Here is a 25,334-nt window from a genome sequence, read left to right as displayed (position 1 = left end):
TTGGAAAAGACCATGAGAAAAAGGAAGTAGTAGCTGATGGACTCCCTCGCCTTTTGTCAGAGAGAATATATTCCTGCTGCTATGGATTTTATGTGCTTTAGGATTAAAAAAAATGTGAAGAGGAATTAAAACAGTGCTGTAGGGTTGCCAGAAAATTAGGGACAGATTATCAGAACAAACCTTATACTCTCCTAAATAAGCGTCCAAGCCATTTCTCCCTGGGCAAGAATAAAAGTTCCCTCTTATCTGCCCCACTGTCTGCAGGTGGTAGGGAGTAAAAGAACCCAGAAGTTTTAAACACTGGAACTCTGAGGGTTGTACAGAACCTAAATTAGGGTAATGAAACCTAAACATAACATCCAGTAGTAAAACTTACCTTAAATAGAATTTGAGCTTCCTCTGGAACAGTCTAACCTCATCTGCCCTGGGCAACAAATGGTTTTGGATCTAGTTTGGAGTCCCCATAACTCTAAAGAACTTTTACCATTCAAAAGTCCATTTCCCTCCCTAGCTCCCCAGCTGAAACTGTGCACTTTGATGAGGGCACTCTTGCCATCCCCACGAGAACTGGTTTTAGGACATAAACTGAGGGTGTGCACTAAAGTTTGCTGAGGTAGATGCTGGATGCCTGGAGATCCAGACACAGCACAGATCCATCTATCCTGTCTCCCAGAGTGAAGTATTCAACAAGTGGTACCTATATATTCTTCCAGAGAGAACAGCCTGCTACTGAGCTACCAATTAAGAAGTACAGACAATTCCCTAATGCCTTTCCCTAATTGAGGAGGAGGCTGTGACCTCTCTGTATTTTGATCTCAGTACATTTTGAGAAGATCAGAATTACTTTCAAGTTGCTGTGCAGGAGCATTGCAAGTTGCTCCTTATGAGGAGGATTTTATGAGTGCTCCCAAGGTGCCAGGATTTCTATTGCTTGTTTAGAGTAGAGACAGTGCTAACAATAGGAGGGTCTAAAAGGACAGAGCCAGCACCAGTAAGATAAACTAGTCCTTTTTACCTGCCCTAGCTACAGAAAAGGGAAGAGAGCTTGAAGGAAGAAAAATCCTGTAAGACAAGGAAGGGATGGGTTTCAATTAAAGCAAAAATGCAATATAATAGCAAGCAAAATCCCCAGCTGGATCACAGCTTGATATGTTATAATAACAATTTTGTATTATTGACCCAATATGAATATTGATTTTACACTGACTATTGCCTGCCTAATTGTTAGATTTATCTTTGTAGAAGTCTGGCTGTGCTCTGAATATGTGTGTTTTAAAGAAAACACTCATTTTGGGCGCTGTGTACTTCAGCAGCATGTAAACTGTCTTTAATTAAGAATGAAATAGGAAAAAAATTGCCACTGGATGGTGCTGCTCACTATTCTAAGGACTAGATGGAATTGTCTGCTTTGAAAGGTGTAGTCAGGCTTCTCTTTTCACAGAATGTTACTTTTTGAAATAATACCACTCATATTTTCAACACTAAATGCAAAAACTAATTTCCAAAGGCCTGTTTGCTAATTTCTGTGCCTTTTAAATCTAATTTTGAGCTGTATTTTGTTCAATTTGTGAAAGACTGGCAAATATGAATGTTTTGTCCTGCCTTGCATACTATTTTTTTTGTGCATTGGTGTGTTTCCTTTCTGTTTGAGAAAGGGAACAGAACATTAAATTAGCTTAATTGAATGCTGCCGTTCAGCTTCTACCCTGCCTACGGCAACCAGAGGGGTAGAGAGCCATGAAGTCTTAAAATTTTAACAAGTTGTTAGAACTCCTCTAATGCACACAAACAGGGATGAGAAACACTCAGCTCTTTCTGGGGCCTCAGATGGTGTCTTCCTTCAGCAAGAGCAAAGACAAAAGTGGAAGAAAATCTGAAAGTGTAGGTGGCGGGCTTGAAGGGAGGTATGATGACATGATTTAAAGAGGAAAAAAATTCAGAGCAAAAAAGTGGAGTGAAAAAAGACAGGAGATGTCAGGGATGAAAGACTCTCCAGAGGAACTGCTAGCTAGAGCAGAAAGTTCTCTGTAAAAGTAATGTAAGTACTGCAGCCTGCTCTACTGTTCATAGTGCATGGCTGTGTTTCTGTATGGTTTATTAACCTACTGTTTTAGGAGGGCTGACAAAAATTCAGACTGGGAAGGTAAAATTTAGTTATTTGGTCCATGTCATTTGTTTACTAGAAATTCCCAGTCTTATTAGTCTCAAGAATAGAGATAACTGAGACAACTGGGAAAATACAAATGGTGGCATCTTCTTCAGTTTCAGAAAATGTTCTGAAACTGTAAATGTAATTGAGCGTCACTCAGTCCTCACAAGTGTCTTTAGGACACAAAGAATGAGGATGTGCATTGGGAATGCTGTCAAAGTGCCTGAAGCCTGCTGAGGTAGGTGCTGAAGAGCTGGATTGACCCTTGCAAGACTGAAAGCTTGTTCCTAGGCCAGCCTGTAGGTAAACAATGGCTTTGGTCATGTTGGCCCACAGAAGCAGTTTGGTTTATTTTCTTCTAGGTTCTTTACTGGCTCATGACCAGATCTCTTTACTTAAATAATGCAGAACATGTTTTATGAAGCTAAAATATTACAGAAATGAGTACCTTGGTACATAAAAATTATCACTATCCTCTCTTTCTGCAGGGCTCACCTTTCTATTAATGTGACTGGACTCAAGGCCCTGATTTACAGAACATGAGTTTGTTCATTTCTCTGTGTGTCAGTCCACTTCTGTAACAAGGCAAAATCCCAAAATTCATACCAAGTACAGATTTGCTTTTAAAATTTGACTCAGAGGGGCTATCAAGCTATCAGATGTTACTTTTGGAGTTTTATGGAGATATATAAAACGAATTTTCTTAACATCAGAACCATTCCAACATGCAGAGTCTGGAAAGCATCCACTTATGACTGTAGTGATATAGATATGACAAACTTCTCTCTCTTATATGATTCTGATAGAAATATTAGCTAGCTATTTCTGATAGAAATATTACCTTTTTATCCCTCTTTACCTTAGTATTCTGGGGTGAGAGGTTATTTCAAGACAAAACTCAATCTAGCAGTCATTGCAACCCTCATCTCATAGAATTACACCTTCTTCTGGGTCCTCTGTCCATCATCTCTACAAATGATACTTCCCCCCCTTCCTTTCTAGTTCTATGTTCTTTTCTCCAGCTTTACTTTTTTCCTCAAGTTTCCAAAGCATGAAAATTCAATAGTTTGTTTCATCTCATGCATCAAGAGTATATTTTTGTTTGCATCATTCAAGGATCTCTTTGAACCAGTTAATCCAATGTTCCATATCAGCATGAAGCTTTAGTCATTCAGTTTTCTCTACAAACAGCAAACAGTGATATAGCTGAGGAAGAAAACTATAGACTCTGAAAAGATTGTAAATTGTGCACCTTGTTAATTCAAAGCCTTTGACAGAGCTTTGGAGTAACAAATATCTCTGCAGAATCCAGAATCAGCCTACAGATTTTCGATATAGAAGAGGGGAATTAATTGATCTGGTAATTTATTCACAGGAAATAATTTGATTTCTTAAATCTCTTTCTCTGTCTATCCCTGTCCCTGATTCTCTCTCTGCATTGTTTTATGTATAGAAAAAAATTGATGTTAGCTTAATGCAGTTACTTAATCACAGGATTTCAGGATTGCCTATCCTAGACAAGAATTGTAAGATATCCTTACCTTGTATTTCTTAACTTATTCTAGTTAACGTGCTGCTGTAGTTTAACCCCAGCCAGCATCCAAGCCCCAGGAAACTACTACTTCAGTCCCCCACCAGAGAGATCAGAGAAAAAATTGAAAGGACAAAAGCTAGAAAACTTATGGATTGTGATAAAGACAGTTTAATAAGCAAAGTGGAAGCTGCATGCAACCAAAGAAAAACAAGGAATTACTTCACTTCTTCCCAAGGGCAGTAAGGCATTCAGACATCTCCAGGAGTGCAGGGCCCCATCATACAGAACTTGGGAAGGCAAACACCACCGCTCCAAATGCCCCTCCTTCCTCCTTCTTCCCCTCTTTTTATATACTGATCATGGTGTCATAGTGTGTGGAATAACCCTTTGGTCTGTTGGGCTTGGCTGTCCTGGCTCACCATCTCCCATGCATCCATAGTCTGCTCATCAGCAGGCAGTAGGAAAAGCAGAAAAGGCTTTGGCTCTGTGTAACCCCTGCTCAGCAATGACAAAAGCACCTCTACATTATCAACCCTATGTTCAACACATATCCAAAATACAGCCCTCTTGCAGCTCCTGTGAAGAAAACTAGCTCTACCCCAGCAAAAACCAGCACACATATCATAGGGATAAAAGTGAGCTACTACAGGCATTTACTTGGAGACCATATAGTGCTACTTTTAATCACTTTCTATTTAAGATAATCATCTTGTATAGGTTTTATATTGAGTAGCATTGTATTAGAAAGTGACAAACTGTTGCCTTCCATGACTTCCCCTAAGGCAGGGTTGTTTATACCAGGACTTCCTCCACTGACATTAAATCAGAACAAGTAATTTGGCACACAGTCTAAGCAGAAATAGTTATTATAGCAGAATATCATAGATGGGTGCTTTCTTTCCTCAGGGTTGAGTAGATGTTCAGAAATTATAAAATTTGCTACAGAGTCTAGTGTTTCCATTTAAAAATAATAATTTTAGGTTGGGTATTTGTCTTTAAAAAGAGCTTATTGAATATATATGAATATATATGGAATATTATTTTCACAGTTACAAGCATAAATATTTATTATGCAAAGAATGAATAAGAATGCATGTTAGTACTAAGATATGATAGTGTTTCTACATCCACAGATTTCTCCAGACTTCTCTTAACTGGTCTTGGTCACACATTTCATGCAAATGGCAATACTATAGTATTGATCCACCATGAATTTCTTAAAATGAGTAAACTTTTGGTCCAGGATTTTTTTTCCCTTGCAAGACATACTTATGTACAGTGATGCAGTTTTGACATATTTTGACTTATAAAAATGAGATTCATTATTAGATTTTCTAAATGTTGAACCTAGTGTAAAGTGTTATTTTACAATTCATGCCTGCATATATAGAATACATTTAGAGAGTTTCCTAATCTTCAGATGAAGATATAAATAGCTGTTCTTGCTGTCACGGATTTTTGTGATACTTGGAGTCACTTTGGGATTCTTGATGCACATCATCTTTCACCAGTGTACCTTACATGCTTACTTCAAGAGTTGCTTTAGCCCATCCCTGCACACTGCACCAGCATGTCATACTTTCTAAGCTATGTGAAGCAGCTCCTTTTTGCCTCATTAAAATCCCTACAGAGTTTACTTTCTGCTGCTTAACTAGGTAATTCTAAGTCAATTAATCTTCTGTTATCATTCATTTTGCACAAGCTGTTGAGCACATCCCCTGTGAGGGGTTCCCAGGTGCTGGACCCAGTGCCCCAAGGCTGAAGGAGCTGCAGTTCTTGCTTCTGCAGAGCTGGTGTCAGGAGCAAACTGAGGGCAGGGGGGTGAGGACAGCTAAAACATTAGCTGCCATCACCAGCTGAAAGGGAGATATGCTACTATGCTTTCACTAACTGGTATTGCTCAGGCTCTTTACCAGAGGTGAGCATGTGGAAAATCAAAAAAATATATCTGGCGTCACAAGATTTCCCGATCTTCTGCTCTGAGCTCCTTTGTATCTGACTACATCCTATATTTCTAGTCTGTTGCTTGAAATGTGTCCAAATTTTAAAATTTGCCAGAAATATAGAAAATTTCCATGGATTAAGAATTTGGTGCCATTCAGCTTTGAAGTGGATCTACAGCAAGGCAGAGTTCAAAGTATTTCAAGGCTTTTATTTACTCTTGTTTTCTATCATAAGCCCAAATTTTCAGTCATGTTGCTTGACAGTTAGCAAAAATTACCTACATTTTAAAGTGAAATTACCAATGTTTTTCTGCGATTTCCATTTTTGATTACAGCTTCTGATTCTAGTGTTAGACTTCTGCATTAATTTTCCAAAATATGGGGTGTTTTATCCACTAAAGAGTGAATCAAATATGTGTACCTATGAAGTGTACTGAAGTTTCGTCTGTATCCTGCTAAAACAACTGGAATAGTCCACAAAATAGCAGGCCACCAAAATTTGTAAAATGAATGACAGCAAATTATAAGATAACTCCATCAAGGGATGTGACTGAGGAGCACATTTTCAGAGGCACTCAGGCTAATAGTGTCTTGATCATCTTTAGGAAAAACTGGAAAAAAATCTCTTCCACTGCTGAGGATGTTTTATTTTAACCAAATCAATCCTTATTAAAACATAAAAAGGAATAGATGCAAAACATAAAGTCAGAAAAAAAGCTATCCTAGGGTAAATTTTATTTCTCTCCTTCCTTGGCACCTGAGAATAAAGAAATAAACTAGAGACTTTATAAAGTCTAAGAGGGATTTGGTTGTTGATTTTATAAGGAAGAACTCAGCTATTCTGAAGGTAGGTGAAAAAGACATAAAACTCATGTGTGGATATAGGTTTGGTAATAAACTGTAGAAATGCAGCAGTGTTGCCACTCTATCAAATGTAAATTAATTTATCAGTAAAATAAGAAGTTCAATAATACATGCTTCACTGGAGACAAAATGGATAAGAAATGAATATGGGTTTTGTTTGAAACTTTACATGAAAATCGTTGACACTTATAGTTCAACTGCTATTTATGACTTAAAACAAAGGATTTCTGGAAATAAAATGCTTGGTATGATAAATCATTTACCAAATATCTTCAGAAATACATTATAGAAATGCATGTGTCCTGGATTTCAGCTGGGAAAGATATTCTCTGAAACAGCACCCACATAGTCACTCAAATGGCTTCTAAATATTTTCTTTTGCCTCCTGGAACACCATACAAGTTTTAGGGTTTAGAATTCAGATTAATTTTTAAAATGATGCTGTTACAGTCTACCAAATGGTTTGATGAACTCAGTGCAAAAATTCCAAAGCACTTTAAAATAGATAAAGAAATTTAAATCTGGGAAAGGTCTAGGCTTTCTAAATCCAATTTGCATTATAGTTCTGCAACTGTATATTGTTAATTAATATCAAGGAAAAAGACTTGTAGCATAAATAATTTGGATAGCTTTAATGTCTTACTTTAAAATGAACTCCTGAATTAAGAGTATGGAAACTATTAGAATCAGCATTCAGCACATTGTGTTTATCACACAGCAGGCAATCATGAGATGAACTTTCTACAGAGAATTATGGAACAAAATTACTATAGTAGCCTTTCCTAGTCTTTGCTTATTCTGACTGACTCTATCAGGTTTTTATCAACACACCTATGTTGTTGACACTGTTGTTTCACAGTTGTAGCTTTGTGTACTTTAATTTTTTATATAAAATACTGTAAATATCCATTCCCTATTTTTTTTCAATTTGTTCATCTCTTAGACTTGTAATGTCCCACGTCAGTGAGCTCTAAACTGAATCCTGCTTTGTAAAGAGTGAAATCTGTACTGCATAGTTTTCAGTAGCACTTTGTATTGCTGTTACTGTCCCTTTGACAAAGGCAAGAGCCCTCTCCTTTGCTGTTGCACTAAGCACAGCTAGGTATTCTTCAGACAAAAGTAAAGATGATGGTGATGGTGGATGCCCTTTTTGCAAAGAGTTTATCAGGTTTGCAGTTGGAATGGGAGGTGGGGAGCTCTAGCACACAAACTGATACACTAAAAGCTTTGTATCTTCCTCCTCATCAGTTCTGTCTTTCTCATCTCCGTGGTCATTGCACAAGGGTGTGCCCTTTCTCAAGTGAGAGAACAATCAGATGAATACAGATGATTTTTCACTTAACCTTTAAAAATGTCTTTAGATCAGAAGTCCACTAAATCTCTCAGCTTTCCTGGGATTAAGTCTCTGTCTTAATTTATTTCTAAGCTCTTTCAATTCTGTACCTGAGCTGTTGTTTATGGGTACACTCCAAGAATCATCCTGAAAAGATACTCATCCTCCTGCCAGTCTTCAAAAGGGTTGTCTCATCTGTGGTATTTTTCAAAAGAATAATAATGGAATTTTGCTTGATATAAAGCCCTCCAAATGTGTATTAGATGGATTTGTGGTTCAAAGAATGTCAGAACTCGTAACCTGCACCTCCTAACTTCTATATTTGTAAGTTTTTAAAAATACCTGTGCAAATATGTTATTTTTTGGGGTTTATTTTCTGTGAAAAGAAAATTAAAGAGAGTAATCTATTTTTTCCTTAAGCTTCCTAAATATAAAATTTTGAATATTTACAGGTCTCAGAGTTTACATAAGTGTTCTTTCTAGGCTTTACATTACCTTATGACTCTTATTTGATAGTTTACTGGAATGGAGTGTTGTACATTTACTAAGTATTTTGTAATAAAACTTTGCACCTTGTTCATTCTTCAGGACATACCTTTGTATATCCTTCTTGAAAAACCATCGGAATGAAGGAACTGACAGATGACTTAATTTGTTCAGTTTCTTTCTGCAAAAATTAAAGCCAATTTCACCCATAGGTGACAGCAAACTCTTGGAAACTGAAACTGCAGTCAACCCAATGTGAGCAATTAAGCACACAACAGTGACAGCAAAAGTGCTTATGTGGAAATATGCAAAAAATCTCTAGCTCAACAAATCTCAGAAAACCTAAGATATCTTTCTGAGAACTGCAAAAGAGCCACCTAACGTGGGTGGAGATTGCATGAAGAGAAAACCCTCAGTTTGAGGACAGCTGAGGATTTCCCTGTAGCCTACACTTGGGCTTTACTCTGCTAACAAGCTGATCCCCTCCCCTAATGGACAGCTCTGCTTGGCATCTATTATTTGAGAAAGCTGTAAAGTGTAATTGCTGTACCTGCTTTCCAGCCAGAAGAGCTATGGAATGTTATCAAATGCTTCCCACCTTTGCAGAACCAGAAGGGCCATATGTGTGCTTACATGTCAATGCACTGAAATGGGAAATCAAAAATGAGCCAGTGGGTTATCACACCCATTTCTGTAGGAGCTGATGGGAGCTGTAGTCTGTGCTCTGAACAAGTAGGTCATTAGGGCTTAAAAATCTTGGTCTGATCTCCTGCTTTGTAACCATGAATAGGTTAATCTTCAGTGCATTTTTAAGGAAAACAGGAGAATAAGACAGATAATTTTTTTAACTCTTGAGTTAGTCATTTATATATTTATTTTTCTAGTAATTTGATAAATTGTGTAGTTCTTTACTATTTCCATTAAAAATTATAATCAAGGAGAAAAACAAAGCCAAATCTTTCCTTTTTTCTTTTCCTTTCCAAACATGGAAGAGAGCCTTGAGATGCTCTCATCCTATTGTTTGTTATCAGCAAAATATTTCTTATGAAATTAGAGGCAAATGAAATATTTCTAGACTCTTTTATTTCTTTCTCAACAATAATTTTAACTTCTGTTGGAATAATATTTAAACACATTAATAGTGAAAGCTGGTAATTAGATTCAGTCTTTTGTAGTGTGATTTTCATTAATTACATGCTTACTTTAACCGAGTTATTTTACACAATCTGTGATCTTCCAGACATAGGGGATTAAATAACTACAGATGAGTTCTTGGAGAAATAAAACACATTTTCAAGGCACACTTGCTGAACAAGCCTCTACTAAGAATGAGATGGATCACCTCCTGGGCATGTGTTTTCTTTCCATGGGAGGTGAAGGGAAGCCAACAGGACGAGGCTTTTTGATCCTTAAGTTAGGGAAGATGAATTGCTTTCCTTCTTGGGTCACCTACTGGCAGATGTAAGAAACTGGTGCTGAAGTTCCTTCTCTACCTGGATATTAGAGATGAGACTTCCTAGCAGCATTTGCACAGTCAAGGCTTTAGCTGGTTGATTTCTTAATTTTGTTTTACTTAGTTTTGGTTTGGTTTGTGGGTTGGTTTGTTTTTTTAATAGCAAAGTAATTAACCATCCTCTACTCAGAAAAAACCCTCAAGCAAGCCAAGAAAATAATTGTACATGAAGTCTTATCCTTTCCCCACCTCCTTTTTAATAGTAAGGAGATGCTTGGAGGAGTCTGTGGTCAATTCTTACCCTTTGTTGCAGATTGTTCACAGGACCCTGGCAGCCATGCTGGGCGCTTTGGCCGCTTTAGCTGCCCTAGCTATTGTTGGGGAGGTAAGTTACCAAACTGTGAGTGCTCCCTTTGTCCCTGGCTGTGGTGTCAGGTATCATTAATCTCCATGCTTGCCCGGTTCTTACTGAGCACATGGCAAAGCAGTGTTTTTTTAAGAAAGACAAATGGTAGGACAGACACTGGGGTGGGAAAAGAGGTCAGACTAATGTGTAGACAAGGGGAGTACAAAAACGTCAGTTGATCCTTTTTTATTCTGATTTGCAGGAAGCTGACTGCAAGCATTTTCAGCTTAATCCAGTGTTAGTTTAACACTGTTATTTTCAGTAATGTTAGGCTACCAAGCAAACCTAAATGGAAATACACTTTATACTACCCTAAATAATTACATCTCATGCCTGCATGTTCCAACCCTTTTGTTTCGCCTGCTGCTTACTCTTGGTTGATATATAGTCAAACATCAGATTGATTTTCTCAGTTGTTCTCATAACCACATCATTACTATGTTCCCTTTAATACCCTCCAGTTTGTTCACAGGTGAATTGGTATGCTTTTGTTCTTTTACCAAAAAGGGAACTGCAGTGTACCGTGTAATTTGGTTATCTTTTATTTCTGTAATGTTAAGGAAGGAACAATTAGACCAACCAATAGCCTGATAATGACTGATTAGGATGCCAGCAGTACTTTGAATTAGTAATAATAATAATAGTAGTAAGGGCAATAATAAAGAGTCCTTTTTATGTAGCTTGTAGGAACACTTATTAATTTCCATCACATTTATTTAAATGGTTCATCAATTAAGTGGAGTTTATAAGTCATAGCTAATCACAAGTTAGGTGGCATTCACTTGTAATTGTATTTTTTGATTGCAGAGGCCAAGTATGGTCAAAGTGGTCGAGTGGATTGACTATGAGACACTGGCATTATTGTTTGGAATGGTAACTAAAATGTATCTTTTGCTCTAAATGTGCCAAAATAATCATGTTCAGTACAGAGATGTTTCCTTTTAGAACACTTTGTTGATTGTACTTTACTCAGACAGCTTATGACAAACATTTGTGTCTTAAGGAATTTGCCAAAAAGGATGAGGATCAGACCTCTGAAACAGTCTTTTGAAATGTTGATCCTTTACTATTTTTTTTTAATCTGTGAAATTGTATTGACAACATGTTAAAAACATCGTTGGGATTTATAAACAGAAAGACTTGTTTAAGGGCCAAGTATTATCACTCTCATTTTTCTTTTTAATTTTGTTTATTCAAAGCCTTCGTCAAACACACTCTGTTGGAAGAGTTGTTTCCTGTCTCACTGTTTTGTCTGAAGCTACAAAAAAGCAAGCCAGCAATGGAGAAGTAATATCTGATGAGATTTTAATCATATATTATTTTAATAATTTTGCCTGGAGCTATTTGTGGTAAAAAATATTGTCCAAGTGCTATTAGACTATAACACAAAATATACAATATACAGAGAAAAAATTACAATTATCTTTTTCCATTCTGAGCTTTTCTTATTTCCTGACACTGGTCCTTGCTCCTTGTATTCCCCACAGAAAAAGAAAGCAAAAAAATTTACGTATTATGTTTAGAGCAAAGACAGAAGGACAGGAGATCTCCCAGATGTGGGAAAATGCAAGCCATTTCTTGAAGCCATTATCTTCTGTGCTCTGTAGAGTATTAATGCAGAGAGCAAAGACACTTATTGGTTCTTCTTGATTAATGATGTAAGAGAGATACTTTGAGTACTTAATGTATGATGCCCACTTAGTCACTAAAAATGAAATTCAACTAGACTGGTATGACATTTACAGACTGCTTATGTTGAGAAGTATATTTCACCATATGATGTATCAACTAGAGATATTTGGCAGCTGTAGTGGATATTCTAATGTAAGGGTGATTAGATTCTCAAAGTTGTGTCAGATAAGTCCATTTGTCAGTATCACAATCTGCTTTCCTTTAGTTTTGAGTAATAATTCAATTACTTTTATATATCAGTTCCAAGTGATTATATTTTTCCCCATCTTTTGGCAGATGATTTTGGTGGCCATATTTTCAGAGACTGGATTTTTTGACTACTGTGCAGTAAAGGTGGGTTTATTTGGTACTAGATTTATCAAGTTAATATTTATTCAAATCTGTCACACCAAGCACAATCTTAAAGAGCCCTTCTAAGGTCAGCATATACTTATCATATTAGAAATTACAGTGGTCATATTGCAATACTGGAAAAATCCTTTTGGATAAAAGGAAGCCCTTAATGAAATTCTATTTCTACAGGAGAATGTTAAAGGTCCCCAGTAGGGTACACAAGCATTTGGGCACTATTAAGCTGAATATTTCACTGATTTCCCCAGGACTGCAGTTCTGCTGTAGCTGAACTCTCTATGCCTGGCAGTGGGGCAGGGAACTATCATTAACTGTATGACCAAATATGAAAAGTGGCCACAGACCTTTGCACAGTAAAAAGAATTCTCTTTTTAAAAGTTTACATGAAAAGTGTAATTCATAGCATCACAACTATAAAATTAGAGAATAGTTTGGGTTGGAAGAAACATTAATAATCTTGTTCCAATACCCCTGCCATGGGCAAGGACACTTTCCACTAGAGCAGGTTTCTTGAAACTCCATCCAGCCTGGACTTGAACACTTCCAGGGATGGGGCACCCAAAGCTTCTCTGGGTAACCCATTGTAGTCTCACCATCCTCACAGTAAAGAATTTCTAACTAATATCTAATCTAAACCTACTCTCTCTGTTTAAAGCCAATCCCTCTTATCTGATCACTACACAGTGATTGGCCTTGCCCAGAGTCTCCCCCCCCAGCTGTCTTATTGCCCCTCTTAAGGTGCTGGAAAGTGAGCCTGGAGCCTTCTCCTTGCCAGACTGAGTAATGCAGACTTCTTCCCTCTGGTTCTTGTAGGAGAGGTACTCCAGTGTTTTGATCATGTTTGTGGCCCCCCTCTGGAGTCACTCCAGCAGTGCTGCTCTGAGGATGGGCAATGTGTCCCAGGTGTGGAGAGGAAGGGAGGTCTAAACCCCGTTAGTTCACCTGGGCATGCAGGCAGAAGATGGAGGCTCAGCCCTTCTCCTGCCACTGACCCTTTATGACTGGCAGCAGAATGTGGTGCTTCTTCAGACTTGTTTCTCTGTTTGTGTGATGGGATTGTTTGCTCACTTCCATGAATTATTTTCCTGCCAAATTATTTAGTATTGGAGAGGGTGCTGTTGGAGTAATAGTAAAGGAATAGTAAATGCTCTGAGCTCATTGTTATTCAACTTTGATCAAGTTGATTTATCTACATTTTTTTGAAATCTAAGCTGGAGGGATGCAGTCCATTAATTCTGCTTCTGTTTGTTTTTCCTAGGCTTATCGGTTCTCTCGAGGCAAGGTGTGGGCCATGATTACGCTTCTGTGCCTTATTGCTGCAATTCTTTCTGCATTTTTAGACAATGTTACCACTATGCTGCTCTTTACTCCAGTAACCATAAGGTATTTTATTGTTATGGATTTGGACTTGGTCTTTTATAGCCAGCAATCAGTAGTAGACATGTCTGCAAAATATTTGTTTGGAGGTTTTCTTAATAATTTAAATGGAAATTAGAGCTTCAACTACTCTTATTGTAGTAGAATAAAAAGCTAGCACTTTCAGAAGAATGGATTGTCTTTTGCCTTTGCATTAATATTGAGAACATATCTGAAAATTGTGAACACTGCCTTGGCAGCTAACTGTTCTGGCTTGTCTTCATATTTCAATGGCAATAGCATATTGCACCAAATGATCCCTAGTAGATGATTTTTTTTTCTCCTGTAAAGCAGGCAGAATTTTTTAATTAAAGCTGCTTTATTAATTGCTGGCTGATATTTATATACAATATTAGATAGTAAATTATGTTTTAGTGAAGTTGTTATCCCTTCTAATATTAGTGACAAACAAATTTTTGAAAAGTCCATATTTTGTCTTACAACTTTCTCTTGAATATGAAAATCTGAATTTTATTCCTGTTGGTGATCATGTCATTGGGATGGCTACTGCTTAATTGCACAGTTTGAGGTTAGATATTTGGAACTTTGAGCAGACAACCATGAATTTAATTACTTCAGATTTCTGTAAATTAATAACATGTTATATGCAGCTACATTTAATCAGTGTGGGATTATAAATTACTGTTTAACCTGAATTTAACCTGTGTGTAGTCAAGCAAATCTGTTTAATCCAGTTCAGTTTTGGAAAGATCTAGTGTATTTTAGAAATGATCCTGAGAGTTGTAATGCTTGCAGTCCTTATCACATTAAAGTACACAAAATTTTATTAAGATATGCCCCCTCTTTAAAATGCAGTGTAAAGCAGTAAAACCCAATTTTGCAAGTGAAATTTATTCTAGACTGGAAACATCTGGTGAATGAAAGGTCCATTTGTCTTCTGTCTGATTATATTTTAAAGAGATGGCTTTGCCACACCCTAATCAATAATTGCATTTCTAGCAGTAAGCAGCACTGGAGCTATTAAACACCAAATTTTCTTTAGCTGTGTTACAGAATATTTTGGATAAATATAATTTGGGAATTGACTGAAATCCAGAAGTCAATGTAGCATAAAAAGCTTTTCACAGTCAGAACTACGGTAACATTTATTCTGTTTTCAAAGAATCTCGGAATAGCCCAGGTGGAAGGGACCTCGAAAGGCCATCTGTTCCAACCTTTCATGGGAAAGGAAAGATAGATGAGATTATCTGGCAATCTCTTCAATTACATCTTAAAAGCCTCCAGTGATGGGGACTCTACCACATCCCTGGGGAGATTTTCCCAGTGGTTAACTGTTTCCACCATAAATTGTTTTTCTTATGTTGAGGTGAAATCTCTCCCTTGTACTTGTTACCTCTTATCTTCTCCATGTGGATCCTTGTGAAGGGAGAGCCTCTGCCTTTGCAGTCACCTTTAAGTAATGGACTTTTGTACTAAATATGTACTAAGCCCTTTTGTTTTATGCTAAATGAGCCTGTAAGACTGAAGAAGGGAAAACTCAGTATGTGGGAAACATTTGTATTTGAATCACTATCAAAACTAAAATGAAATTTTATCTCACCTACTAAAACCAAATAATTGCTTACTTCAAAAAGCTTCATGCTGGGGGTCATTTTCTTTTTTATCTTACTGCCATTGTCTGCAGCTTCACTGTGTTGCACTGTGCAGTCTCCATTGCCATGGAGATAAAGCTTGCAGAAAATTGTACTGACTCTGCAAACATTAGGGCTTATATTCCCTATGATAAGGCCTAAAACATGATAGTTGTTTCACTCTGCATTTTGTAGTAGCCTGCTAAAAAAAGTAATAACTACCTCCTTTTGGCTGTTGCTTATTTTCAAGATACTTTGTTATTGAGAAGTGGAAATGGCTAATGTTTTTACACATGAGGAATTATATAACCAGGATAAGTAAACTGAGGAACTGAGATCCTGCCATCTAGCTAAGATGTTCTGATGGATTTACACTTTGGGCTTAGCCTTTTCTTACTTTAGAATTCTCTTTTTAAAATACCACTAGGCCCATCAAAAAGAATTACTAAAGAAAATTTTAGCTTATATTTGGAAATACTGGGAAATCAAGGAGCAATGGAGTCAAAATTGCATGTACAATTGTGGTCTTGTATCACAACTGATACAAGAACCAGTAGAGCTACAAAGTGCCCTTTAACTGAATGATTTCATGCTGCTGAGGAAATAGTGTATTTTTTGCACAGTTATTATTTTCCAGAGTCTTTATGTACTGACATATATGCCATCTCAGAGTGTTTTTTCTGAGTTTTAAATTGACACTCTTGGTGATAGTGTGAGTGAATCAGGTTAAGCTTTTTTGCAATAGTCTTTTCTCTTTGAAATATAGGTTTTAATAACACGACTTAGGCTAAACAGTGAAGTTCAACCCTTCTTTCAGGGAAATGTGTGAGAGCACTGCAGTGAGAAAGCATTCTTCCTGCACACTCTTTCCCCCATTGACTATGAGATATAGGGGACAATAAGTTAAGTGTGGCCTCCATCTTTACATTCTGGAGGAACTTTTTGATAAGTTGAGAGGAAGAAAGCAGTTGTTTCTTACTCCAAAGTGCTTAGGTGTGACTTTAACTTTCAGCTTTTATTAGCAGAGCCCCAGTTTAAAGTCAAACATGTAGTTCAGGACAGAGGGGATTACGCGGGTGTGTGCGTAAATGTAATGTGTGAGTTGGAGTAATCTGTGCGAAGATTACTCTGCGTAAGTGGGCTCTGAGTTCAAACAGATCATGAGGTTACTGAGTCAACCCCTGTGTTTGTCAGAGCACTTTAAGAGGCTTCTTATTAAAGAGGCTTCTTATTAAAGAGGCAAGTTACTTTTTCTTATCAAAGCATCATCCCACCAAAGAAGTATTTAATATATTTGAACTGCTAAAAACATTTTGAGAATTTTTTAACCATAAGGAATGTGTATTTTCTGCTTGTTTCATCCCAGATAGAAATACTCATGATCAAGCTTTAGAGAAGGAGGAAAATAGGAACAGAATAAACTGAATAAACTAGCCTGAAAGCTGAAGTCTCTAATAGATGATTCATGGCTAATAGGCAGCCTGCACAATCCTCTACCACTGCTTCCCATAAGAAAGTTAATCACTGTTGCTGAGTGCAGAGCTTGTGGTTGACCAGAATAGTTTTCCACAGGTCAGTGCAGCTTAAGGACCATGGTTTCAGAAGCTGTATCACAGTGAAAATTTGAAATGCTATTTTCTGTGTAGTCTGATTCTTGTAATAGTTGACTACTTTGAATTAAATGCATCAATTTTGTTGGCATTAATAACTGCATTTTAAATGTAAAGAAAATCCATAAATTTTCATTGACATTGTTATAGTTGCTTTAGCACAATAAATGCTTTTTAACATAACATTTATTGACACATTATGTTTAAAATCTTACCATTTGTCTGTGAAATGACTGCATTTTGTAATTTTTGTGCATTTTAATATTTAAGGTAATTTATCCATGGGATAAGAAGTTAATTTCATTGTCTTTACACTGCAGGCTCTGTGAAGTACTTAATCTTGATCCTAGGCACGTCCTGATTGCGGAAGTAATCTTCACAAATATTGGGGGGGCTGCCACTGCTGTTGGGGATCCTCCAAATGTGATTATTGTTTCAAAGCAGGAGCTGAGGAGGAGGGTATGTACTGCAGTTGTTTGGCTACTAAAATTAAGTAGTGATGTTGACTTATGCAATGTTGATTCTTCTCTTCCCCCAGACAGCCATATAAACAGAACATAATCCACTTTTTTTTGCCATGCTACTTCTTTTTTAGTAGGATTATCAGACAGAAGAGAGTGATCTTTTGGGGACAAAATAGTGATGAAGAATAGACTTTTTGATCTGGACCGAGAATACCAGTTTCCTTTTTTTGTTGTTGATGAGGATTTCCTTATTAATGGCAAAGTGAGGAAAGAAGCAGAACAAGGAAGGGCTGCAGACAGGGCAACAAGTTGCAAAAAAAACAAAAATGTGAAAATGAAGATGAAAATCCATCCATTTTCTCTGTATAGGTTTGCTTTCAAAAGTTAAATCTGAGACAATTTGACATTTTACAGAGAGGTTGCTCTGCCCCTGTAGAGCCATGACACACATAAGGCACTTTATCCTTCAAGCACAGCCCAGGGGGATGTGGGGTGTGAGAGGGGGGTGGGTGCTTCTCCCGTGCAGCACAGGCTGCAGCTGGCTCCCACCCCCTGACAACATTTTGCTATCTCCAGGCTGCAGAGACAGATTTCAGCTTCCAACTCTTGGCTCTTCTATTGTTTGCTGGGTGGCTGGTGCCAATGGGAAAGCTATGGTGCTGGATGGGGCTGCAGGACACGAGCTATCCAGCAGGAGCATCCCATTTCTTCCCACCCACATGGGCCTCTCTGCCCTGTGGAGTGGCTGTGGTGCTACTCGCAAGTGTTTGCAGCCCTCAGCATCAGCATGGAGCTGAGTTTACTGAGTTTTCTGTGCTTTCAGCTATCCCTGCTACCCCTGAACATGAGGGCATCAAGCCTTCCTTCTGCCTCTGGCACAGTTTGCCACCCCCTTTCCTTGCTGCGCTGTGGGGCAGCAGGGAGGCAGTCTGCTCAGGATGCAAGGGGCAGCATCCCCTGGCATGGGGCAGATCTGCCCTTCTTCTCACCAACATGCAGCACCATGGAACAGGCAGTAAAATATGTAATGGGCACATCTGTAAGGACACCAGGGAGGAGCTTTCTGTTTTGGGCAGGTGTGATAACCCACCCCCCCCCCAAAAAAAAAAAATTATAGAGAAATTTAGTGTTCATTGAGCTAGTGTAAAAACAACTGTGCAAGTGGATGAGGGAGTTGTAGTACAAAATCCTAAGTTTATGTTTTGGGGGTTTTTTTGCATTTGGAGTCACTTATGTTTCTATTGCTCTGTGAAAGAAAGATCTCTTCTAATTAATTGAATGCACTCAAATTAATTAAGTACTGTCCAGGTTGTGAAAGGTCTTTGAAAGTTTGTAGTATTTAATAAACTGAATGTTTGCTATCAAAATTTTTGAAATGTCCTGCAGTTGGCTAGTTTGGATGGCTACTTTGAAGACTGTAATATTTACTGTTAGCTGAGAACTTGCTAGCTAAGTTTTAAATTGTAGATGTGAAATCTGTGCACCTATTTAAAACTTGTGATCTAAAAGAGAATAATTAGCACTTTCCATGCAGGTAATTTTCCTAAATACTCAGAAACTCATAATTTCTGTAGAACCTTTAGAAGTGGCTATAAACATGGGAGATAATTAAGCAATTGCAATTGAAAAGAAACCATGTTACATTTTTCTTGTTTGAGCTATTGATATTTTTAGGAGAATTCAGATGTATAAATATCCTGGCAAATATGATATTATAGCAAATTCTGTATCTGAAACAAGCACAAAAATCTTTCCAGATGTTTTCAGTCTGGATTATTTTCAGATCTTCTGCTGCATCACAGGAATAAGAATGTAGTGAAATAGATTAGGTTCAACACAGGGTCACAGAATTTACACTGCTTCTGTTCTATATTCTCAATTATTATATCTATGTATATAAACAAAAGAGGGTCAAAGACCTATCCTTGGTCCCGAGGCAGAGTGTCATGGTCTGGGGTATGTCCTCACTGCTTAGGGCTCACCCCTTGTAAAGGAGATTTGCCTGGGAGAGTGCTGGCTGGGGTAACTGGATAAAGCCGAGAGAGAGGTCAGAGAGGGAGCTGGACCATCTGGCCTCTTACAGTCTGAGCTGTTCAACTAATAGCTGCATTCCTAATTTTGTCCACCTGCTCCAGCATGCTCTCTTTAGATCAGAAGGAGAAATGTAGACATTGCTGTCTTGTTTGTGAAACTACTTCTAGTAAAAGGTGCTGTGCAGAAGGGTAACATGAGCTAGCACAGTTCTGTGTCTGAAATGCATGGAGAGCAGAGCCTACTACACTAATACCAAGTAAAATTTATTGTATTTATTTTTTTTTAAACTATTTCAGAGGTAGAAGTTCTTGAATGCATTAATGACATCTTAGAAACACTCCTTCATGTAGTATATTTTATAGTTTCTATTATGGCGTTTCTATAGAAAATACTTGATTTTTACCTCTTCTTAGCATTATGGTCATGTTTTTGGACATTCTAGAAATTCTAGAAATTTTTTCTACTTGATATTTTTGTTGAAATTCTTCTTTTCATTCTCTTCTGAGTGTCATTTTTGCACAGTAAGTACAGGAGTACTTGGACAACTGCCCCTGCAGGAAGTTGAATAGTGAACTGTCCTATGTAGATGGTTTGGTTTTCTACTTTGTTTAGGTGCTATCAGGAGGAGAATTTTACCAGTCTTCCTGAACTTTTACTGCTGTACATCAACCTCTAAAAGTATTCAAGTAAAATATTATGCAAGTTTACACTTTTGTAGGAAACCTTGGCTTTTATATCAATATGAAATGAAATGCAGCCTTGTTACTTTGGGTGCTATTATCTGGTTAGTGTTAGAAATGTTTTACTTTCTGTTTACTGTGGTGATGGAGAGACTTTTCTCCCTAGCTTCTGGGGAAAACTAGCATAATATTAAAAATATTTTATTTAAACCATGTTTGAATAAATAAGGTTTTTGTAACATTTTGCTCATTAAAATGTAGCAATAAGTCTCTTTACTTGTCTTGAGATGCAAATGAATATCAAAAGGATATTTTCTTTTTAGCTGTTGTTAATTTATAATCCTGACATATTCCCTACCATCATGACTGGAATCAGTGGAACATTTGCATAATAGGAGAGGAAGATATGTTGTGTTCTTGGCTGTTCTTAGTTGAAGTTGGAAGAATTTTCACAAAACAGCTTTTATGTTTTGATTTCAGGATAAGAGCAAATGGAAAACTTGTTTAGTGAATAGAAAACATTTTTTAATGTTTTATCATCTTCAGAGTGCTGCTACAGAATGGCCACTGTTAACAAAATTATATTTTTATTTTGAAGAAATATGGGCTTCAGACTTCAGGAACTCCATGTGTCTATGCACAATAGAGCATGAACCAGTTAGATGTGGTTCTTGCTCTCAGAAGGATTGAACAGCAAATCTTCTGTATTTGGGAGCTTCATGAACTTCTACAAACACACCTTTGAGATCAGAAGTTGCTGTGCTCTAAGCACAGGGTGTGATTTCTAGTTCTTTAAAGAATGGATGGCAAATAGGTCTCCAGAGCAAAATGATGCTGTGAACAAAGCGATAGTGAACATGTGCACTGGTGTGTCCAAGCTAAATCTGAATAAAAGAAGTAATCATAAAAGCAAAGGCAGTTTTAGCAAATGCTAGCCACTGGGTTATATCCTTTTATTTACTGTTTTGTTAGCATGTGATAAATCTTGTGCTGTTAATCAGATGTCTGATGAGGATTTGGGGGTTTCAGCATACCACTCAGAATTATTCCTGCCATTTGACAGGAATTTCCTGCAAAACTGACAGACATCAGGTTTTCCTGTGCTGCCTTTTACAGACTTTCAGCCTTCATGATGGAATTTAGCATGATGTGATATTAGCTGGTTATATTTAATGAGAAATTATGGTATCAAAAATTTATGAATGAAAGTAGGTACTTCTGAAAAAAAAGAAAAGAGAAAATCCTATTTATGAAGCTTTACAGATATTTCAAGCACTGGTAAAATGGATTCCCATAGTTTAGTAGGCTATTTTTGTTGAGTTTGCTGGATACAAGCTTGGTAAAACTTTTAATCAATTTGTAGAACTCTACCCCTTCTGTTGATGTTTGATTGATTCATTTTCTCAAGAGAAAATTACATTTATTAGTGCAATTAAAGTGCATGAACTAAAATGTATGGGCTTACCTCTGATTTCGGTATTTTTACCATCTATGCATGTAGTAATCATTAAACAGTATAATGTAACACGAGAAAGGAGATTCATCAGTGTCTCAAATAAACATTATCTTCATGTAACTGTGTTAGACCATCAGTGGTTTCTGGCTCAGTGACATCATGAGCAGCTCCCATGAGAGACAATGCAGATCTTAGTCACTCAGCTAGAAGGGATGTTTAAGCCAGTGTAGAAATAATAAATTACTCTTGCTCTTCTTCATTTTATTAGTTTTAAAATATTAAGTAAGGGAATTCTGGCTGGAAACAGTACTTGCTGCTCCCCAAATTGCTGCACATAGCTATAAGTTTTGCTTTCTCATTGCTCCAAATAGGCAGATTCCTTATGGAAAGGTCTGAATTACTAGAATTTAATTTCACATCTCCAGAAGCAATGAAAAAAATAATAACCAAGATGATAAGAAGTTAGAATTTTAGGAGACCAATATGATGCTTCCTCCTAATATGAAATTGATATATTTGACTTTGCATTTTAAACTATAAACCAAGTAAAGATTCCCACCCTGTTTCAGCTCTGAATCTGTAGGCAGTAGAACCTTTAGGCTGTTGTCTTGCTAAAACAAAATCTTTAGATTTTCTCCTGACTGGGGAACACGAAGAATTTGACACAATCATCATAGCCTCAAGTAAGGGACATTTGAAGCGTGTTTTGTATTTATCTCATAGATTGAAATCTCCTGGAAGAAAAATATTTCTTGCCTATTGTGCATGTCAATTCTATTCCAGTCTATTGTGCAGGAAAAGAAAATCTTTGTGAAAATGACTTTTTGTTGTATGCAGGAGACATGGGGAGCACTTTAATGCTTTTTTACAATGCTGAATCCTGGCCCCAGCAGCGCAGAAGACTCAGGAAGTATAAAATGTGCTATCCACAGCCACAAAGGGTATGAATGTAGGCTCTGTGGAGAAGCTGTGTGTCCTTTCTGGGGTGTGGGAAAAGGACAGGGGCAACTGATGAAGCAATTGTGCCATGACCTAGGTATCCTCTGCTGCATCCATGGTATCTGTGGTACAGTGAAAACCTTTTAGTCTTCTAAAGTTCCCCAAGAGGCTGCCAGCTGGCTACCAGTGATCTGACAATGCTTGGTGTGAAATCAGCCTTCCTTTTCCCTGAAAACATATTCCCTGTGTTGCAGAGAGACTGGGGTTAAGCACCCAGCCCAAAGAATCAAGGAAGGCAGCTGTCTGTATTTCACTGTATTTCAGCCTTTCTGATATCAGCCATAAAATGGGGTGCATTTGGTAGCCCTCAGCCTCCATGGCTACAGGGCATCAGCTGTCCAAGGCTGATCAGGATTCATTTTCACTCACTGTCTCTTGTGGATCAAGGCAAGGAGGTAATGGGGAGGAAAGCTGGGAGCAAGGGGTGGGAAGAGAGCTGAATCCAGTCTCACATTATCACTGACAACCCCGTCATGCAAGCTCTGTCCTGAAATAGGCACACTCCATGTTAGAAAACAATTTGTTTCAGCTGAATTGGAAAACTGTTATGCAGTAAGAGCAGGGCAGCATATTTTCTTTTTCACCAGGGATCTCAGAGATATAAAAGATCAATGTGCTGATATTATGAACTTCAACAAAATCCTGAATCTCAGCCCTGCTACTCCCTCTGAAAATTTTGGATAAGCTCTTGGATAGGATGCCAAAAAATCTAGTAGATATTTTTTTTCTTCTTGTGATGGTGTCTGCAAATCACTTTCAAGGCTTATCTACGTCAGCTCTTATGTCATGAAGCTGTGTTAATCCTGATTTTTTTTTCAGGGTACTGTGATCTCTATCTCATTTCAATTCCTTTCAGCTATGAGTCAGACCTCAGCATTTTAGTTTGCCTTCTAGGTTGAGCTGATTATCTTCATCAAGAAATTAATTTTGTGGGTTTCAAGTGATGTATTTCTTCTTCTGTATTTTTTTGAGAGGTCTCTGCATCGTGGCATTTCAGGAACCAGACACAATTCTTTTTCCTTTGAAATAGGAAATAGGTGTGATAATAAAAAATGTAAAGGCAACTGGCTTTTTGTATTTGTATTTACTTGCAATAAGCTACTTCCTTAAAGTCAAGATCCTTTAATATGTGACGAAGACATCACATATTTAAACTTGAGGGCTACCAAGAATTCATCGGGTTCCTATTTATCTTTTTTTACTTCCTACTTTAGCATTTATCTTTATTTCTGTGTATTTCTACAGAGAATTTCTACCATCATATTTGGCCTGGTAGCTGGCCAGTCTAAGAAAAGTTTCATCTCCACTGCTTTTTTATGAGACTAGTCTGAGTGCAAAAGTAATTTTCCTCATTCTGGTAATTCTGTACTGAGTATAATCTGACTACTCCTAACTATTTTATTGCTCTTCAACCACATGTTTTCCAGTCATTTTTCTTTAAGAGGATAGTTCTTTTTTCCAGTCGGGTTTAGGCATTTCCATTTTGGCTGGTATAGCTTCAGTGTTTTTACAGCTTAAATAGCTTTGGCTTCCTACCTCTCTTTGCTATTTTAGAGACCATACAAAACTCAATAATGATTTTTCTTGATTTTTCTTACTTCCTGAGTTGTTTAATGGCACACTGTCAAAGTTGGAAAATTTCTGAACTAAAGCCAGTTCAACTTTTGAGGTTTAAAGTTCTTATTTTTCTGGCCAAAATTTTATGATCTTTCTTTTTGGCTATAATCTTAGAGGCAACCCATATATAGATGGGTTCAGATAGAATCATATCTATATTTAGATATATTTAAATATATTTATATTTATATAGATTTATTATCAATTTATTGTCAATGGTTTTCATTTAGGAAATAAACATGGGGGATATGGAGCTTATATACTTTGGAGATTGGTCTCACAAACACCGAGCCTTTGCAGGAATCCTTTTTTTATTCATTTGTAAATTTCCTAGAGTTATGAATGTTGTTTTCATCCCTCATAGAAATGTCTCCTGTAGCTCTGAATCTTACCTTGATGCCCAGAGGCCCATCTCTGTAAAAACTGTTTTATAAAAACTGTCTTACAGAGATGTAAGACACCTAAGTGGCTGACCTGTTGTGTAGGCAAACTGAATGAAGGTACATTATTTTTCTTTGTGGTGTCACTTTTTTCTGTTAAATTCTTAAAATGATCTCATCCCAATTTCTGAAGAGTCTTCCTTCTGCTTCCATAAAAACAATGGCTGTAGTTAAGTTACAGCAAAAGGCCAACGAATGGACAGGTACAGTTTCACCTTTCAGTGTCTGCAGAGTAGAAGAGTCAAGGAATCTACTATTAAATAGCAAGTAGGGATGATATTACCTCAGGAAGCTTAAACCTGTGTTTTAATAGGATCAAATTCTAATCCTAGGTCTACATATTTATTGTTTGAGATTTATTTGACTGTCTGAAAGCTATGGATTTTTTTTTGCCAAAGAGCACCAATCTTTATCTGGCTATGAAAGTTCTTTATGACTGTCATCAGTTTCTTGTGTTATGTCTTTTTATTATGCCCTGTGGTGCAATAGAGAAACTTTTTCTTCCTTTTTTGAACCAGAGACACTTCAACTAGGAAATTTCCACATAAATTCTTTTAACATTTGACAATATAGAAGAACACATATTTAAAGCAGCAAGTTTCCAACAGTCTTAACACACTGGAGGTAACAGCTGATACTACAAGGGAAGCTGTTTTTAATATGCATTGGAATTACCAAAGGGCCTATAGGAAGCTCATAGTTAAAAATCAGGGAACAATAGAGACATAGTGGTGTGTCACAGGGAGATCCTACAATCAACTAACTCTCCAGAGTCTCTGGGAAATCAGTGGTTGCTCTGAAAATTCAGCTGGGAC

At 37.3% G+C, this 25,334-nt stretch overlaps 1 protein-coding gene across 1 annotated transcript in view; it reads left to right on the top strand.

Annotated features, from left to right (window-relative positions):
* The window catches only part of OCA2 (OCA2 melanosomal transmembrane protein), a 158,583-nt gene that overhangs the window by 40,775 nt on the left and 92,474 nt on the right, over positions 1-25,334 (top strand). Inside the window, exons 9-13 of the mRNA XM_058018454.1 lie at positions 10,076-10,147; positions 10,976-11,041; positions 12,137-12,193; positions 13,470-13,594; positions 17,150-17,288. Of these exons, the coding sequence (XP_057874437.1) occupies positions 10,076-10,147; positions 10,976-11,041; positions 12,137-12,193; positions 13,470-13,594; positions 17,150-17,288 (459 nt within the window). The remainder of the gene's footprint in view (positions 1-10,075; positions 10,148-10,975; positions 11,042-12,136; positions 12,194-13,469; positions 13,595-17,149; positions 17,289-25,334) is intronic.

The sequence above is a fragment of the Melospiza georgiana genome, chromosome 2 (genome assembly GCF_028018845.1).
Source record: "Melospiza georgiana isolate bMelGeo1 chromosome 2, bMelGeo1.pri, whole genome shotgun sequence".
In the NCBI taxonomy this organism is placed as follows: domain Eukaryota; kingdom Metazoa; phylum Chordata; class Aves; order Passeriformes; family Passerellidae; genus Melospiza; species Melospiza georgiana.
This window is presented reverse-complemented; position numbering and strand designations above follow the sequence as displayed.